The following is an 18,680-nucleotide window of genomic DNA, read 5'->3' as shown; positions in this document are numbered from 1 at the left end:
AGATTTGTTTTGGTTTATTCGGACAACATTTTAATTTACTCCAATAACTTACAGGATCACGTCATTCATGTAAGGGAAGTCCTTTCATGGCTAATACAGAACAAACTATTCCAAACTGGAAAAGTGTACATTTCACATCTCTAAGATACAGTTTTTAGGTTATGTTCTTTCCCCACAGGGTGTTGAAATGGATTCTAGTAAAATCTCCATAATTAAAGACTGGATCTCTCCAAGGAATCTAAAACAAATACAACGTTTCCTAGGCTTTGCCAACTTTTATTGAAGATTCATCCACAATTTCAGTTCAGTGGCGGCTCCTATTTCAATGCTCACCAGAAGGGCCCGGGCCAGAGGACATGGACCCCAATTCATTTCCAGATTCTGCAAGGCTTTCTGTAAATCCCTGGGGGCTTCAGTATCATTAACTTCTACTTACCACGCACAAGCCAACGGTCTGGTGGAGCGCATCAATCAAGAATTACAATCCTTTCTACGGGCCTATGTTTCTTCTACTCAAGATGACTGGGTAGCGTTACTTCCTTGGGCGGAGTATGCTCACAACTCTTTATCAACATCCTCTACGAATATATCTCCATTCCAGTGTGCTTTAGGTTATCAGCCATCACTAACCCCTGTTTCTCCCCCAGATTCTCAAGTGCCTTCCGTCAATTATTATATCATTAACCTTCATGAGCTGTGGAAAAGAGCAAAAATCACTCTCCAAAGTCCAAAGAGGGTGGCCAGTCTTCACCATCGCAAAGTACCACATTTTCATCGCAGACGGTATGTCTGATTGTCAATCCAAAACCTTCCCCTTAGGCAACCTTTGCACAAACTGGGACCACGCTATATCGGGCCATTTCGCATCCTTTCCCAGGTTGTGCCGGTTACATAATCATCTGGCCATACCCCTTTTTCTTAGGATACACCCTACATTCCATGTCTCACTTCTTAAGCCTTTCCATAGAACCTCCTTATCTAAACCTCACCCTCAACCACCTCTACCCTGGGTTATCGATGGACTTCCTGCTTATACAGTAAATAAGATTCTGGACACCCGTTGGTATCGCAGTACACTACAATGTCTTGTAGACTGGGAGGGTTACGGACTGGAAGAACGATCTTGGGTTCTGGAGGATGATATTTTGGACCAAACGCTTATTAACAATTTCCATCGTAATTTTACCGATCGTCCCACAAAGGCGTCAGGAGCCGCCCCTGAAAGGGGGGGAGGTAATGTTATGAGTTTGACCCCACATCACCAGAGGGCATCCCATTTGCAAGCCTCAAGCCTCAGCCTCGGTCATTATTGGAAAACGCAAAGCATCCAGACACAATTAACCAATCGCATTTCCTGTCCATTACCAAACCCCTACCTACCTACCATACATAAGGCTGAATCACTGTAGTCTTATTGCTCAGTACTGGGTTTCACTTCTTGGGCCAAACTTCCTGCTTCTTGGCAATCTCCTCACGTATAAGAACTTCCTGGTTACCGGACTTGGCTTCTCTTAACAACGGCTTCAAGATCTCGTCTATGAGGAGTACTTTGTACTTTTACATGGGAAAGACCCACTGTTCATGTTTATACTCTGAAAATCGCAAAGGGGGAACTACACTTGAGAAAGGGGGCACTCCGCTTGTAACGAGGACTTCAGACCTGTTGAGAATCTTAGGAATACACCCCCAGTCAGGAAAAAAAGAAACATAACGGATCTTACCCTAACAGAACCAATAGGATCTAACTCTCCATCACCAACAATTTCCCCTCAAAGAATCATGACTGGGTCACCACAACTGTAAGCAAATAATGCTTTCTGCAAAGTGGAGTGAAGTCAAGCCAAAGCAATTTATTAAGCAAAGCAAAATATGGAATACAGCAAACAGAATTCGATTATTTAAGCAAGTGCATAAACTACTGTAACAAGAGCTAAGTAGTTCTCAAAGATATATTTTTTAGTGTTTCATGGTATACTATAACAATTAATTAGTTTTATGCAGACTACAGACTCAAGTACATATCTCTACATTCAAATTGTTTCTCTTTTCCAGATGTACCTCAAGTATTACACACCTATGAGTACTGAAGTGAAGTACTTTCAAATAGGTATATTTAAATAATATAAAATATTAAAAATAATTTAAAAAACCTCTAGGGCAGTACACTCAGCTGGAATAGAAAATTAAAGAGCAAATAATTTGATCTTAACTCAATTTATGGAAACTCAGTTAAAGCAGATAGCAACAGAAAAATATTAAACAGCTTCTTGAATTAGAGAACAAACTGTACAGTTGTTAGGATCACTCAGTTGGATTTACAACAGTAAACAAGTAAAACACATCTTTTTCTCATATTACAAAATGTTAAATACTACATGTAAATTCCTTCTCTTCCTTACATTCATCTTTTGCATGGGCCAAGCTACAACTCCTCATTTTCCTACCTGCTTCTCTGGTACTTTTATTTTCCATTTTGCAATGGATGTTCCAGTCTCAGCCCGGAAGTACCTTGTTTTTCACTCTTAGTCAGCTTCATCCCTAGGTTATTCTGCACATGATTCCATGCCTGCTGAATGAACTAGCCCTGAAAATGGATGTCAATAGAGTGTCAGGTCCACACCCAGCTATCACTGGCACTGGGAGCCATGGGGTCTAGACTGCAAAGAGTAGGAGGAACGCTGCAGTAAGCAGGTGTAAACAGATCTTAGTGGTAGTAGTAAATATTTAAACAAAAACTTTTTTCGGCCAAAGAGGAAAAGGGTAAATTATGATCAGCAGGGAGGACAATGTGGAACAAAGGGGCAATTGAAAGGGAGTTGGGTTGAGATCCCTGAATCTGGTGTGGCAGAAACAGGCACTGTGCAGTAACGCATCTGAACCAGGAAAATCTTGGAGGAGCCCCGGCGTCCCATATTTGATTCAGTCAGCAGGCATTCTACAAAATCTTCCCCTTCTGTCCCCCAGTGTCCAACATTGCTTGGGCAAAGTCCTGTTTCTTCAGCCCCCTCCTCTACTTAATCTATTCATCTCCTATGTACCCCAAGCTTTTAGTTTCTCAAGTTCGCTGGTCAAATGTCCTTAACACAACCAGCAGTTACCCAAGTTGTTTTTTTTTTACTTTCTTTTGCAGCAGCTCTCAATAACAATTTCTCCCACTCTACAACCACTTTTCTCTCTGCTACTCCCAATGCCTTGATGTTTATTCCACCTTTTGTTCACTTAAATCAGTACTATAATGTTTTTTAAAATCATAACAGCAAGTGAAATGTTCACATTATGTATTCTTAGAAAAGGATAAAACATTATAGGTTTTTGTGAAGTATATAAACTTTATATATTTAGAACAAGCATGTCAAAATAACCACCATAAGTTACTTAGATGCATAAAAGACTTTGATAGAGAGAGTCTTTATTATCCCCTGGGGGGGCAAGTTTTACAGTACCAGTGTTGGTGTATAGATGGACAGACGAAAACGACAGGAGTAACAGTATACATACAGTACATATTTGCATAGATAGTCAGTGTTAAGTAATGATATGGCTACAGGTATGAATGAAATCTGTTGGTTTGGAGCTGGGGAGTTGGTATCTACATTGTGATGGGAGTAACTGGAAATTATTAAACAAGGGGGTGTGAAGGATTGCGTGTATGATAGATGGAGAAGAGGGCTGGAAGATCAGCACCAATGACCTTCTGACATATTTTCACAAGACTGCCTAGTTTGTTCTTGCCTCTCAAATTCAGGTTGCCAATCCAGCAGATCAGGGTAAAAGTTAGAACAGATTCTAGGAGGGACCAATAGAACAAAATCAACAATGAATCATTGATCTTAAAATACTTAAGCTTCTTTAAGAAAAAAGACCCTGTTGTCCTTTTTTGAGGATCAGGTCAGTATTAGCTTTGAAATTTAGCTTGGAGTCCAGAACAGACCCCAAGAACTTGTATTGTTCTACTAGCTCCACTGAATCTCCCCCAATGTAGCTTAGGGTGGGAGTGGTGGGTGTTTTTTCTGAAGTCAATTATCATGTCTTTGGTCTTGGACACATTTAACTTGAGGAAGTTTTTTTCACACCAGGTGGCAAGGTGGTCCGTGACTCCACTCATTTGCTTGCAGCAGGCTAACAATAACAGAGGAACAAGTAATAGGTTTATTACATGCTGAAAAAAAGAAGAGAGAAAACACAACGTTTCGGCCGTGGAGCGAAGGCTCCACAGCCGAAACATTGTGTTTTCTCTCTTCTTTTTTTCAGCAGGAATAAACCTATTACTTGTTCCTTTGCAGCCTACGCATGCTGACGCAGCTACCCACCTGAACTACTAACAATAACAGAGTCATCTGCAAATTTGATTATGTGTCTTGAGTAAAGGTCTTGCAATCGTTTGTATATAGGACAAAGATGAGTAAGGGAGACAATACACATCGTTTGGACATTTCCTATCTCATCATATCCCAGACCCCAAATTTCTAACCTCCGAGATCTAACACAGCCAGTTAACAAGATGATTATAAAGCTATCCATATGCCTCTGAATTGAGATTAGAGTAGAGTTAGAAAATAATATACTATCTGGATGTAGTTCAAGTAGGTAGCTGCATCAGCATGCATAGGCTGCAAAGGAACAAGTAAAGGTTTATTCCATGCTGAAAAGAGAAGAAAGGAAACACAATGTTTTGGCTATGAAGCTGTGGAGTTTCCTTTCTTCTCTGTTCAGCATAGAATAAACCTTTATTTGTTCATCTGGATATAGACTGACTTTATAATATTTTGAAATATTTTTTATTATTTCATTTTGGTAACTAGCAGTAGCCATTGGTTCAATAAAGATGGACAATAACAATAGGAATGTTAGCACTCCTTGGCTAATATTACTGCATAGCCCATAATCTATTTTATGTTAAAGTTTATTTATTATGTATATATGTTATGTGGATGATGATGAGTCAGAACTCAAGTGCAAGGGTTTGGAGAGTGGAGGAAACCCCCTAAAGTGGAGTGAAATGAGGAGGGATAACATAATAATTGATTAATAAACTACTGGATGGGGGGGTCAATAGCCCAGCCCAGTAATGAAAAAGAGAAGAGCAAAGACATGACAGTCTAAAGAGAAGCCAGCTATCCGCATACCAGGATAAAAAAAGGCTGACATGGCAAAGGGCCAGCCCTCAGAGGCATTGGAAAAGGAAAAAAAAATAAAGAGCTGGCTGGTGGAGCAAGGATTGCCCCTGCCAGTCAGGAAAACAAAGAACAATTAAGGTGCAACAGTCTTAAGAGAGACTTGTTTACTGTACCCCTGGCAAAAAAAAGAGAAAGGCTGGCAAAGCACAGTGCCGGTCCTTGTTCAAACTGCCCAAATCAGTCCATCGATCAGAATCATAGAGTTTTGTCTACGAGAAAGAAACTAATGCCAAGCTCCCTGGAAAAAGGAGGGGACCACACGAGTCTTGGGGGGCAGCCCTGTTGAGTCCCCAGGGATGCAGGCCAGCAAACCTGAAGGCCGACGCACTGAACAGACAAGGATGACAGCTGTGCTCCTCTATGAAGGATTCTCTAAGAGGAGGGTCTCAAAGTGCAGGCCCTAATGGAGGTCTTCTCCAAGACCAGGCCAGGCGTGTGCTGTCAGACCAGCTCATCTCCAAGATACCTCACTCCAACAGAAGCACCTGGGTGCTAATGGAATCAGATACCCAGGTGCACTTTGGATCAAATGGAGGAGACGTCTGTTAGGAATGGTTGACAAGGAACCCATCCTTAGTCCCCTTTCATCTCCCAGAGCCCCTGCACAGCTGCAGGGAATAGTCCTAGTAAGAGCCTAAGAACAAAGGAATCCTCAGAGAGCTTAGCCTAATGGGGTGATATTCACAAAGCATTGGAGTGGAAACATGGTACCTGGCTCCCTGGGAAGTGATAAAAGGAAAAAAGAGTCCTAAAGGTCTGGAGAAAAAAACGTTGCCCCAGAGAGAAGCCAGAAAGACATCAGGAATGTGGGCAGTTGGAGAGAAGACTTTGGTGCAGGACTCTCCTCAGAACTAGGCTTAAAGAAGGATGAATGCACAGAACGAACCCAGGGGTCCCTGGAAAGAGCCCTGGACAATGAAGCCAGAGTCCTTTAGTGTGATGGAACTGCTGGGGGAGTGGAGGCCAGAGGATAAGAGTCCAGAGTGCCAGAAGCCACCATGCAGACTGGAGTGTGGAGCAGAGTGCAGACTTGAACTGAAGCTGCAGCGCAGGCAGTGTAATGGAGCAGCTTCAGAAGCACAGGCTGTTTTAGTGGAGATGGGCAAGGGTAGTCTGTAAAGAGCGCTGAACAGCAGCAAGCCCTGGAAAACCATGAACCCTAGTGTGAATGTGACGGCTTCACAGGGCAACCACAGGCCAAGAGACACTGCAGAATAGTGGTCATAACATTTTACTAATATTTTACTGATTCTCTGACACAGTGAACAAGAGTTGCCAAATTTAGTGAACACTTTACTATTAAGTCTTTTCTTTAAAATGTTGGTCATTAGCTAGAGCATTGTAGCAGGTTCTTATTTTAAAAAGAGAAATGTTGATAGATTATGAGATCCTGTAAGAGGTATGCCCTGTATAAGACTGTATCATCTTCAACCAATTTACTATAATTTTCTTTTGGATTTATAACCAAATAAAAACCATGTATCCTCTATTGCTTACTGCATGCTCCTTAGTGGAAAAAGGACTTTTCTAACTTATTTGCCTTTATTGTTGTTCATTTGGATACTTATTATTATTGATCATTGATCAATGTGTGAATTTCATTCATGCTTTTAATTTTTGTAATGCTTAAACATTATTTCATGCAATTTTTAAGTAGTTGTTTACATTGGAATTGCTTGGTTGCAATTTCTTTCGCCATTTTTATTAGTTTTTAGTTGTTTTTCATAAGTTGTTTTTTAGGATATTATTTTTTACTTTCATATTTTTATTTTTGACTGACTCTTTTGGAGTTGGTGGAGTTGGGTTTATTCTATGTTATGATTCCAGGTTATGATTAAAGGCAATTATATTAACCAGGACAAGTAGTAGGAACATGACCCATGTGTTCTTTTTGAAATGTAATTATACTGTTATTTTTTATTATTCATTGTTGGAGGTATAGTAAATTGGTAAGCAGATTATTATAGTATATTGGTAAGCAGGTAAGAGTGTCTGCAGCTAGAACAACAACAACAGGTTACATTAGAGCTCTAATGAGATAAAATAGAGTTACTTCTTTTTTGGTTACAATAAAGCAATGGAAACTGTTTATTGTAAAAAAAACACAGTTCTGAGTCCCATCAAGACAAACCCATCCCCAAACAAACAGTTCACTCTCTACTGTCTTACAGTATTTCAAAATTAAATTCTCTTAATTTAGTTTTTATTGTGGTTATGAAGAAAGCTACCCAAAGATTTAAGCTTTATAATTACTTTACCAATCTTTCACTTTCTGTCACATGAATCTGTCACAATATGGTTTTGAATTTTTAAGACAGACTTCAAGTGGTGAGAAAATAGCCTGCAGATCGGATTCCGGTAGTAGAAAGGATATTGAAGGTTATTGGGATGTAACCGAATCAAATGGAAAATTTCAGAGTGAATAGGTTGAAACACAACAAACTCAAAGAATGTCATTTAACTACAAGACATCAATTTAAATACTCAAAAGTGCTTTATTTGCATTGCAAGATTTGCAAACACATTATAAATTACAATAATACTGCTTACTTACAAGGCTCTCCCAATTGCACTGTTTGCACTTTGCACTGTTCTGGTGGTTGTGCTAAATTACACAAGCCAAATTACAGTCAAGATAAATTAAATTTCTTGATAATGTTGGGGCTGTACCTCAGGAGAACTTAGGCTCTTACAGATATGAATATAAGACCAATGCATTACGTCTTTATATCTGAAAATTGCGCAAAGTTTTTACATGTTATAATAATAATAATGTGCAAATCTTGTTTCTCTATGGTTTCCATTGCCACTCAGGTTATTTTAATCTGCCCTTTTACTATACTCTTGCCATGGTCATATATGTAATCATAGGCTTAACTATGGCTCTTAAGTTGCTTTGACTAGTAGCAGCACATTTTCAGAGTTTAAACTAGTCCAGGTGTTGCATATTTGAAGTTGGGCTGTGTCTCTCAGTCACTATAACTGGGATTTCCAGTGATGTGGCCCAAAATTGAAAACCACCATGTTTGTTTAGGCTGATAAGAGATATAAATGAAGAACATAAGAATAGGATTTCATTTGTAACTTTTTGAACCAGTATCCCATTTGTTAGTTGATATCTAATTGATGTAAGAAATATGTCCAAGTGTTTCTTATAAGAATTCAGGGCAGCAACATGGGTGGGTAGGCTGTTCCTCCCTCCCATCACCTTTTGTTTAAAGAGATGTCTCTTTTTCATGGTTATGAACGCATTTCAACATAGATTTTATTTGTATTCTCATTCTGAATTGGTTCTTCATCTTCAACAATACTAGGACCTTCTGTGAATCTATGAGCTTCTACATCTCTGTGGTTTCTTACATAAAAAGCAACTTGCAGTATTTCAAACAGAATATAGCTCAGAGTGTTTGTGCACACATCCTCTTTTTCACCATGTGGTACATCTGCAGCAATGTGAAGCTGTGTAAATAAAAAAAATTGATTCCCAATTAAATGTTAATGTAAATTTCAATTCCAAATCTTAAAAAAATAGCTTTCTGTAGGAAGGCTGGAAACTATATAGCAATGCTTTGCTAAAGGCTGAAAAAAGCAGAAAAACAAGGTCTGGAGGTCAGGTTTAGGAGCCATTTAAGAACACAGTTTACAGCGTATCAGCTTCTCTATCCCTCTATTTCCCTTCAAGCTGGTTCCTCTCATAGCACAAGGTGACAGTGCCCAGAAACCCCATTTTATATGAGGTTCATAACAGAAGTGATCACTCCATTATCAGAGAGTACTTGGTATTCTGTGTACATCACAGCACCAAGAGAATGAATTAATAATTATATTATAACTTATGTACATAATCTATACCACAAATTGATAAATTAAATTGAAAGTCAGATGATTAAATGCATTATTAATTTAGCCAATGTGTAATGTTCAATTCACAGTACTTTCATATTTAAGGAAATCTTTAAAATCTTTAAGTTGTACAAGCTTCAAAAATTGTCACTTCACATATATGGATGTGTGAGGGTGGAGAGAAGAGGAGAGACTATAAAACTAGACATTATGGCTTTCTTTGTCACCTGGCCCTATACAGTGAGCTACAGTGTGCTGCTGGCTCCCTCATTCTCCAGCTGTTGAATATGGAACTGGCAAATATAGGGCTTCTGCTCAGTGCAGACGTGATCATTCCACTTAGTGTGTCCTGCAATTTGAGAAACAGTTTATCAATGTAACATTTGATGAATCACTCTGTGAATTCCTCCATCTGCACATTACTCCGTTACAATATAGTGCAGAGAGACATAAATAATGCCTCAAATTTAAACCATGGGAGAACTTTATTATACAATACATAAACACAGAGGCAGGCAGAAAAGACAAACTCCCATGGATTTAAAGCCCCACAGACAAACACAGAAAAACAGACAAATCAAACATTTCTGCAGACAAGTTAATAGAGAATTGATCATTTGAGGGATAAGCACAGTCAGTGAGAAACAGACAAAATAATACTGATAAATAATAATAAGATTTATATAGCACTTTTCTGGACATTCCACTCAAAAGGCTTTACAGGTAAAGGGCCTCCCCTTCACCACCAGAAATGTGCAGCATCCACCTAGATGATGCGACGCCAGCCATAGGGCACAAGGAGCTCACTACATATCAGCTAACAGTGGGAAGCAGAACAGAGTGACAAAGCCAATTCATAGATACACCCTGGGTTTTTAATGACCACAGAGAGTCAGGACCTCAGTTTTATTTCAGTATGGTGTCCCCGTTACTTTAGTGAGGCATTAGGATCCATACAGACTGCAATGTTCCATACTAGCCCCTAATATCTCTTCCAGCAGCAACCTTAGTTTTTCCCAGGAGGTCTGACCAGACCTCTGGATCTGACCTGAGGGACTGACCAGGCTCACATCTGCTTAGCTTCAGTGGGTTGCCAATTGCAAGGTACAGGGTGATATTGCTACTGTCAAAGCTAACATATAACATAGATTAGTTTAGCACATATACAAGGAACTTGGACTTAGATTCAACCACAGGTAGCCAAACACACAGATTATTAGAGAGAATTGGTCTCACCAGACCAGTTTAGCTCAGTGCAGTCTTCTTTTCCTCCCCATTTGTTAGGTTCCCCAGGTACCCAGTTTGCATAATCCCAAGTACTCCCATCAGTCCACAGAAAGGTCTTTTCTTCCTAAGAGAAGAAAGGTATGAGAAGCCAAATGATCATTTAGACGTATCTCAAATTCATTATAATTTATTAGTGTTATATTTTTAAAAATCTATTGCGATCTGTAAATACTTGTGTATATATTTAAATATTAAAGACATTGTCAAATAAATTGATATAATTTGTGTCTTTGAATCTTTTAAAGATATCTTTAAATGTATTTAAAGATAATTCTAGATGCTAATTCAGTTTGCCATTGTGTGAAGAGAGACTGGAAAGGTACTCATCCAGTTTCATGGGAAATGGTTTAAGATCACATTAGCCTACATAGTCAGCACACCAAACACCACTGAATCATTTATATAATATACAACTGAGCACCTCACAGAGCCTATAAAACTGATCAGTTAATCAGTTATAATATGGTGATGGAGATTTTAATTTACTGTAACAATCAGAAATTGTAACAGTAAATTGCTTGAGAACTTGGTGATATTTAGGAACCAAACATAATGAACCAGTCATATTTTAATTAAATTACATTTACATTCTCAGACACAAATAAATATGCACTTACTATTGTGAACTAAACATCAGTGATACTTCTGGAATAATAGTTCAGAGAATTATAACATGAATACGTTTTTACTAAAAAAATCTGTTGACCACATGATCTTAATGAGTTAAACTTTACACTAGTAAGACAGAGCTTGGCGGATTATTTTGTTATCAGACTTGTAGCCTTTTCTGTACTGGGAACATCTTGATGCAAAAAGAGGAGAGAGAGAAAGAGCTTTGCTTTGCTTAGCAGCTTGCTCTGGTGAATGGCAGCACTGCCAAAGTTAGAGACTTGCAGCCTTCGGTCTTTAAAAATAGTCAGTGCAGTTTGTCTTCCTGAGTCCTCAAGGTAGACAAAATGGAACTTGCTGGTTCATTCCAGCTATAAATCTATTCAAAATATGCTCGGATATTCTGGATGTTGACAAAAAGGAAGAGTCCAACTGTCTAAGTTTGATGATCAGGTGAAACAGTGGGTTCTAAAACATTTCTTCTGATTCAGAGAGAATGTTTGTAAAGAATTCTGTACTTTACTGACTCTCTCTTGGCCTAGCATCTTGGAAAAACGTTTAAGTCCTGACTCAGAATGCTTGCAGTCATGTTGGTGAAAAAATTATAGACTAGAAACCAGTGGTTAAAAAATGGTTATCATTAATTAATTAACTATTCTCCAACATGGATATATATGAAAAAATCAATGGGAAAAATGTGTCAAAATAGAAAACAATGACTGCTTCAGGTCATACTGTATATAAATGTCTATATAATATACATATTAATTAGAGAACAATATTTTAATTATATAAAAGTATAGTGGCCTTACAAATGTTGTTTTTTAAAAGTAAGTTAACACAAGAAACCAAGAATGAAACAAACATTTTTAATAATATTTTATATAATTAATAATAATAATTTTGCATACTATGATAAATAAAATTAACAGAAATGTGAAAAGGTTAGCATAATATTTTATTATTAGAGGAAGTCTTTATTATGCCCAAGGGACAATTTGTTACAAAGATAACTTGGGTTTTGACTAGGTTCAAACTCAGACCCTATTGCGTGACAGGACAGTGCAGAATTCTACCACTGTGGCACCAATGCATAACTCTGATTTGCATTTCATTTCCAATTACAACAGATGAAGTTAAAGGAGCAAGTCAACACTTTTCTAAAATAATAACAGCAAGTGAGCGATGATGTTGATGTAGAAAATGTTTATGATAAATGTGGAATACTATTGTGTACCTTATTTTCTATTATTAGCTTTTACTATTATAATTTACTATTATAACCGGTATTTCCGGAACGAAACACTGAAAATACTCTATATAGACCTGGGCAAGATGGCCGCCAAGGATAATCAGCTGACCCGCTGTTGGAAAAGGCCTATGCAGTGAAACAAGGAGACACAGCTGAACGACATCAGGAAACAGAATATAAAATCCCCAGAAGCGGTGAGCTGGCACGGAAGCCGATAAGGTGAATGTGTTTTGGAGGAAGGAGAGGAATAGGATTGTGCTTGATAGGAATAAGGAATAAGGAATAAGGAATAAGGAATAAGGAATAAGGAAGAACGGACTACGGACTACGGACTTTGACTTGGTTACGATACAGATTGGTGTGGACATACGGAGTTTGGATTTTGGATTGTTTAAGGAAACTGGAAACGGATTACGGACCGGAATTGAGAAACGTACGGGCAAAGAACGGAGGAGATCAGTGTGGTGTGAGTAACATCCCTCTTATGCCTGCTTTTCCCCCGGCGACACCACATTATTATTACCTGCTATATATGTATATTATTCCTTAGCATTTACTATTCAAAAAATAATATTGTTAATGACATTCAGAGGCAATATTATACTTTGGTTATTTTTATTTTAAGCTACCAAAATCTCAATTTCTTTAATGTGATTCCATATTAATGTTAGCTATTAAGTCGATTTTAAAAAGTATTACAACTTTTTTACAACAGTATCGACTGCAAGTTTTCATTAAAAAACTGTAAAAATGATTGCGTTTTATAAAGTATATAAACTGATTAACATCTAATGCACCACAAGTGCCACCTTTTGATTGTCTATGGCCAGTGAACCACAGCTAAGTACACAGTACTGTGCTGTAGCACCTGTAACGTGTTAATGAGTATTACCAGGTGTTCATAGTGGCTGCATCTGTATACACAAATCCAAACAAAATAAAACATACCCAAAAAGTTTTAAGCATGGGAGTAATTGTCCAAATAAAAAAACTGACAGGTAAATCCAAAATGTCCTGTGTTAAAATGTTTTTTTTAAAAAAGCAATACACTATTGCCTCTAAAAAAAATTAACTGCAGAAAAGGTGCAGTATTTTGTAATGTGTACTTTTTTATCAACTCTTTGCTCCATGTGGTTATAACAGTGTAGTTATTTATTTGCTACACTCGGTGTGAAGAGGCTTGCAGGAATACAGAGCAAGACACAATGAGGCATCATGTGCATCATGTCTGATGTGAATATCCCTTTAATTATCACACAGCAAAGGTCCCAAATAAAAGGAAATAATAAACAACTACTGTACCCCTGGGAAGCGAAATCCTCCAATCCATGTTCGAGCAGAGCTGGAATTTTCGTGCATAATCAGGTGAAAGATCCTGTGTTCTCTCTGCTGGAATGAATGGAGGCTAGATGTCCATCCTTCACCAAACCTCTGCATTCTAACTAGAATTAAAACCACAATGTTACATAAAATATGCACATGCTTTGTCTGGACCACATACCCCAGAAACCTCTAAGAGAATGGGCTGCTGCACTGTCACCTGACAGGTGAAGAAGACAATTGATCAGATGAGAAAAAAAATAGAGGCAGGAAGAACCTACCATGAGTTGAGTTTTCAGTTTTGAGATTTTGAGATTTATGTAAGAAAGGGAAGTTTTGAAAATGAACTTTAGTTTTGTTTTAGTGTTTGGTTTGTGTTGTTTTTCCCTGCATTTACAAATAAACTGCACTAGTGTTCTGCATCTTATGGCTGTTTGGTGTGTCTGTTGTCCTGGATCCTCCTATTTTAAGATCCCACTATGTCATGCACAGTGGGCTGTCACATAGCATAAACTTGAAACAGCACAGTGATATCATTCAAAAAACATTGTGATTCAGGGATTGGGTCACTGAGCAACACAATTTGGCTTAAATTGACCAAACAAAACAAATTTAGTATAGATTGAGAAGCAGTTAAAGTACTAAGTGAGCATTAGAATGAGTGGCATTTCTCTGTTTTTATTATTACTTCCCTTTCTTAGGCCATTTAAAAATAAACAGAAATACCAAAGTCCTTCTAAAAGTTTAGTTCTTCAAGTTTACTCATTTTGTTTTCTAATGTCTAATGTACAGTCATGCAATCAACTATTCAGAAACACTTTAAATTTAATTGCATGGATATATCTGATTCTGGTTAGTGATCTAGGTTTAAATTTAAACAGTTTACTCCTTGTATACTCCTTACTCCTTATAATTATAAGTAGTTCTACATAATTACATAATGTATGTAGAATTATGATTTAGTTATACATTATTAATATGTAGAACAAGTTATTTGTAATTCTACACACAGTGATTATATACAACTCTTTATGAGAGTGTCAAAATCAGATGGCACTCCTGTTTATTACATCACCCCAATTTGATATTTCATTCCTTATAAGTGTCAAGGAACCTATTGGTCGAATAGGAGGATCCTTGTGCCTAACCGTGAATCCCACAGAATGCAGAGTAGCAAACAGACAATCCAAAAGACGAGATCCAGAGGCTTGGTCGAAAAGGCAAAGGGTCCGGTAACGAGAGATATCCAAAAGGCTTGGTCAAAAGGCGGGAGCAAAGAGTTAGTAACGGGAGATCAGTCAAAAGGCTTGAAAACGCGTACAGGAGAATACTACAAGAGGCTTCTCAATAGTAAGGGTTGGTGAGAGAAAGCCTCTTAGTAAGAGAGAAGCCTCTTAGTATGGGTTGGTGTGAGAGGGAACCTTAAATACTGAAAGGATAATTGGTTTGGGAGTGAGAATTTGTGGAACTTGGTGCATGTGGGAATGTGATGGGTTCAATTAGGAATGAGATTGTGAAACAGTGGGTTTGGGAATGCAACGCCGTTTGCGAGGGAAAGTGTGGGGCGTGACAGTACCCCCCCCTTTAGGGTCGGCTCCTGACGACCCCATGGAGCATTTATGAAAAAAGTCCTCAATGAGGCTGTGATCCAAAATATCTCCCTCATAGACCCAGGAACGTTCCTCTGGGCCGTAGCCCTCCCAGTCGACTAGAAGTTGCCAGCGGCCCCAGAGCCATCGAGTATCCAAGATCTTATTGACCGTGGAGGAAGGAAGGCCGTCGATAAGTCGTGGAGGTGGTCGAGACCCGGAGAGAGGGGATCTGTGGTAGGGTTTCAGGAGAGAGACATGGAAGGAGGGGTGCACCTTGAGATTTGGAGGAAGGGCAAGTTATAGGTTACGGGGGTGAGCTGGGAGAGGATGCGGAAAGGTCCAATATAGCGGGGTCCCAATTTATGTGAAGGCTGTCTAAGGGGTAAGTTCCTAGTAGACAGCCAGACTAATTGTCCTCGTCGCAATCTGGGCACAGGTCGTCAGTGATGGTCTGCGGTGGTCTTCTGTTGCAAGGAGGTCTTTAGAAGTGAGGACCTCGCGTGTCTCCAAATTCTCCTAAGGAAAGTGAGGCGTGTCTGGAGGCAGGGAATATCCGAGTCAGGGATAGAGTCCGGGAGAAGAGAGGGTTGGTACACTAGGGAGCAATAGAAGGGGGACATCCTGGTGGTGGAGGAAGAGAGAGAGTTATGGGTGTATTCAGCCCAAGGGAGGAGAGAGACCCAGTCATCTGGAGAAGCGGAGACGTAAGCTCGAAGGTAAGTAAGAAGGTCCTGGTTCGTTCTTTCTGTCAGTCCATTGGATTCAGGATGATAGCCGGATGTAAGAGATGTGCAAGTCCCAAGAGCTTTGCAAAAGGCTCTCCAAAATCTTGAAATTAATTGGGGTCCCTGATCTGATACAATATCTGTAGGAATGCCATGAAATCTGAAGACGTGAAGAATAAAGAGGTTGGCCATGTCTTGAGCAGATGGAAGAGCAGGAAGAGGAATGAAATGAGCCAACTTCGAGAACCTATCAACCACGACCATGATGGTAGTCTTCCCTTGACTCTCGGGAAGATTTGTCAGAAAATCCACTGAGATGTGGGACCATGGTCTTCTAGGGATCGGGAGTGGTTGGTGTAGACCGGGCTTCTTGAGACGAGAGGATTTGGACATGGCACAGATGGAACACGCCTGCACGTACCCAGCGACATCAATCCTCATAGAAGGCCACCAGAAATGTCTCGAGATGAATTCCAAGGTACGTTTGACACTGGGGTGACCTGCAAAAAGTGAATCATGACCCCAATGAAGAACAGTAGAGCGTATGGCATCTGGAACAAAGAGTCTGTCTGGAGGACATTGGGGGGGGGGGGACAGTTTGGTTGTGAAGGGCACGTCTGATCTGGTTTTCCAAGTCCCATCTAATAGCAGCCAGAATTCTCTCAGGGGGTATATTAGGTTCAGGAGGGTCCAAAAAGCCAGGAGGGTCATGGAGGCGAGATAGGGCATCAGCCTTTACATTCTTGGATACCGGTAATGAAGAAATGGAACCTAGAAAAGAAAAGCAACCAGCGAGCCTGGCGTGGATTCAAGCATTTGGCAGTCTAAGTAGGAGAGATTTTAATGATTCATAAGAATGGTAAAAGGGTGTAGGGCCCCTTCCAACCAGTATCTCCATTCCTACAGGGCGAGTTTGATAGCCAGGAGTTCTCATTCTCCAACATCATAATTGGTCTCGGCCTGAGACAACTTTTTGGAGAAAAAGGCGCAGGGATGGAGGATACCCTTCTCTCCATGACTTTGAGATAAGACGGCGCCGACTCCGTTTGCTGAGGCATCCACTTCCAGAACGAATGTAAGGTTAGGGTCTGGGTTACGGAGGAGGGGAGCTGTAGTGAACAGTCTCTTGAGATGAAGGAAAGCCTGGTCTGCCTCAGGGTTCCATTTACCTTGATCGGTACTCTTTCGGGTCAGGGCAGTAATAGGGGAGACGACAGAGCTGAAATTCCTTATAAAACGGTGGTAAAAATTGGCAAACCCCAGGAACCGTTGAATTTGTTTTAAATTCTGGGGAGTCGGCCAGTTCTGAATGGAGTCAGTTTTGGCAGGGTCAATTTCAATGCCCAGGGGAAAGAGGATGTAACCAAGGAAGTGTATTCTGGAAACATGGAAAGTACACTTTTCCAGTTTGGCGTAGTTTGTTCTGTATCAGTCGGTGAAGCACTTCACGCACATGAGAGACATGCTCCTGGAGACTGCGGGAGAAAATCAGAATATTATCCAGGTATACCAGAACATATTTGTGCAAGACATCCCTAAAGATGTCATTCATGAACCCCTGAAAGACAGCAGGAGCATTAACCAGTCCAAACAGCATTACTTGGTATTCATAATGACCGTGGGTAGTAATGAATGCAGTCTTCCATTCATCACCCTCCCGAATGTGGATCAGATTATAAGCACCACGGAGATCCAATTTAGAAAAAATAGTGGCACCCCGGAATGATTCCAAAGCCGATGAAATCAGAGGAAGGGGATAACTGTTCTTAATAGTTATATTGTTCAGAGTGCGATAATCAATGCAGGGTCTGAGAGAGCCGTCTTTCTTTTTAACAAAGAAGAAACCGGCGCAGGTGGGTGAGGAAGAGGGGTGGATGAAACCAGATTCCAAGGATTCCTGAATATAGTCCTCCATTGCCTGAGTTTCATCGTGGGAGAGTGAATAGACATGGCCCTTAGGGGGAAGAATCCCTGGAATTACTGTAGGTCTATGGGACAATCAGACGGGCGATGAGGAGGGAGGGATAAAGCCTTCTGTTTACTGAAGGCTAGGTGTAGATCTGAGAAGTGGAAAGGAATTTTGGAGAGGTTATCTTGAGAAATACAGGAGATGGAAACTTTCCGAGGGAGCTGACAATGCGAAAGGCAGTGGGATCCCCAGGCTGTGAGTTCCCTTTGTGACCAGGAAATGTGTGGGTTGTGCGTCTGTAATCAAAGGAAACCAAGAACCAGTGGGTGAGAAGGGGATTGGATGAGAAGGAACTGAATGATTTCCTGGTGGGTGGGACCGATGCAAAGAGTGAGGGGAGGAGTCTGCCACTTCACCAGACCAGGGGAGAGAGGGGAGCCATCAAGAGTGAGGAGCCAAATGGGAGGGGTGACCGGCAACCGGGGAATGTTCCAGGACAAAGCGAATCCACAGTCTAGGAAGTTCTCTTCAGAGCCTGAATCAACAAAAGCAGAGAGAGAGATCTGTCCTGTAGTCAATGAAAGGGTGGCTGGGAGAAAGAGTCCGGACCCGGGAGAGGAAGAAGTGACACTGGCCATAGCAGTGAGTGGATAGGAGCGGGAAGGGCGACTGGGGCAGGAGGCTCAGAGGTGATCAGGGGAATCGCAGTAAAGATGGCGCCCCTCGCGAAGTCGGCAATCTCTCTCCTCAGAAGTCAGTCTATAGAAGGAAGGCAGTTGGGAGGATGTGGGAGGGGTTTGATTGTCGGACTGCTGTTGAAGCCTGATCTCTAGTTCAAATACTCGAGAAATGAAGGCTTCAAGTGATGGGAAGTCCAGGGGCAGGTGCACCATGTGATCCTTGAGTTCATCAGATAATCCAAGGCAGAACTGGTGAATCAGGGCATCGTGATCCCAAGCGAGTTGA

The 18,680-nt window shown here is 40.3% G+C and overlaps 1 protein-coding gene across 1 annotated transcript in view; it reads left to right on the top strand.

Moving 5' to 3' along the window:
• Nucleotides 1-18,232, top strand: part of LOC148830751 (fatty acyl-CoA hydrolase precursor, medium chain-like) — a 93,422-nt gene extending 75,190 nt beyond the window's left edge. The window contains exons 14-16 of the mRNA XM_088919968.1: nucleotides 16,144-16,283; nucleotides 17,238-17,408; nucleotides 18,023-18,232. Coding sequence (XP_088776094.1) covers nucleotides 16,144-16,283; nucleotides 17,238-17,408; nucleotides 18,023-18,232 — 521 coding nt within the window. The remainder of the gene's footprint in view (nucleotides 1-16,143; nucleotides 16,284-17,237; nucleotides 17,409-18,022) is intronic.
• The last annotated feature ends 448 nt before the right edge of the window (nucleotides 18,233-18,680 follow it).

The sequence above is a fragment of the Atractosteus spatula genome, chromosome 7, assembly GCF_055471065.1.
Source record: "Atractosteus spatula isolate fAtrSpa1 chromosome 7, fAtrSpa1.hap1, whole genome shotgun sequence".
Taxonomy (NCBI): domain Eukaryota; kingdom Metazoa; phylum Chordata; class Actinopteri; order Semionotiformes; family Lepisosteidae; genus Atractosteus; species Atractosteus spatula.
This window is presented reverse-complemented; position numbering and strand designations above follow the sequence as displayed.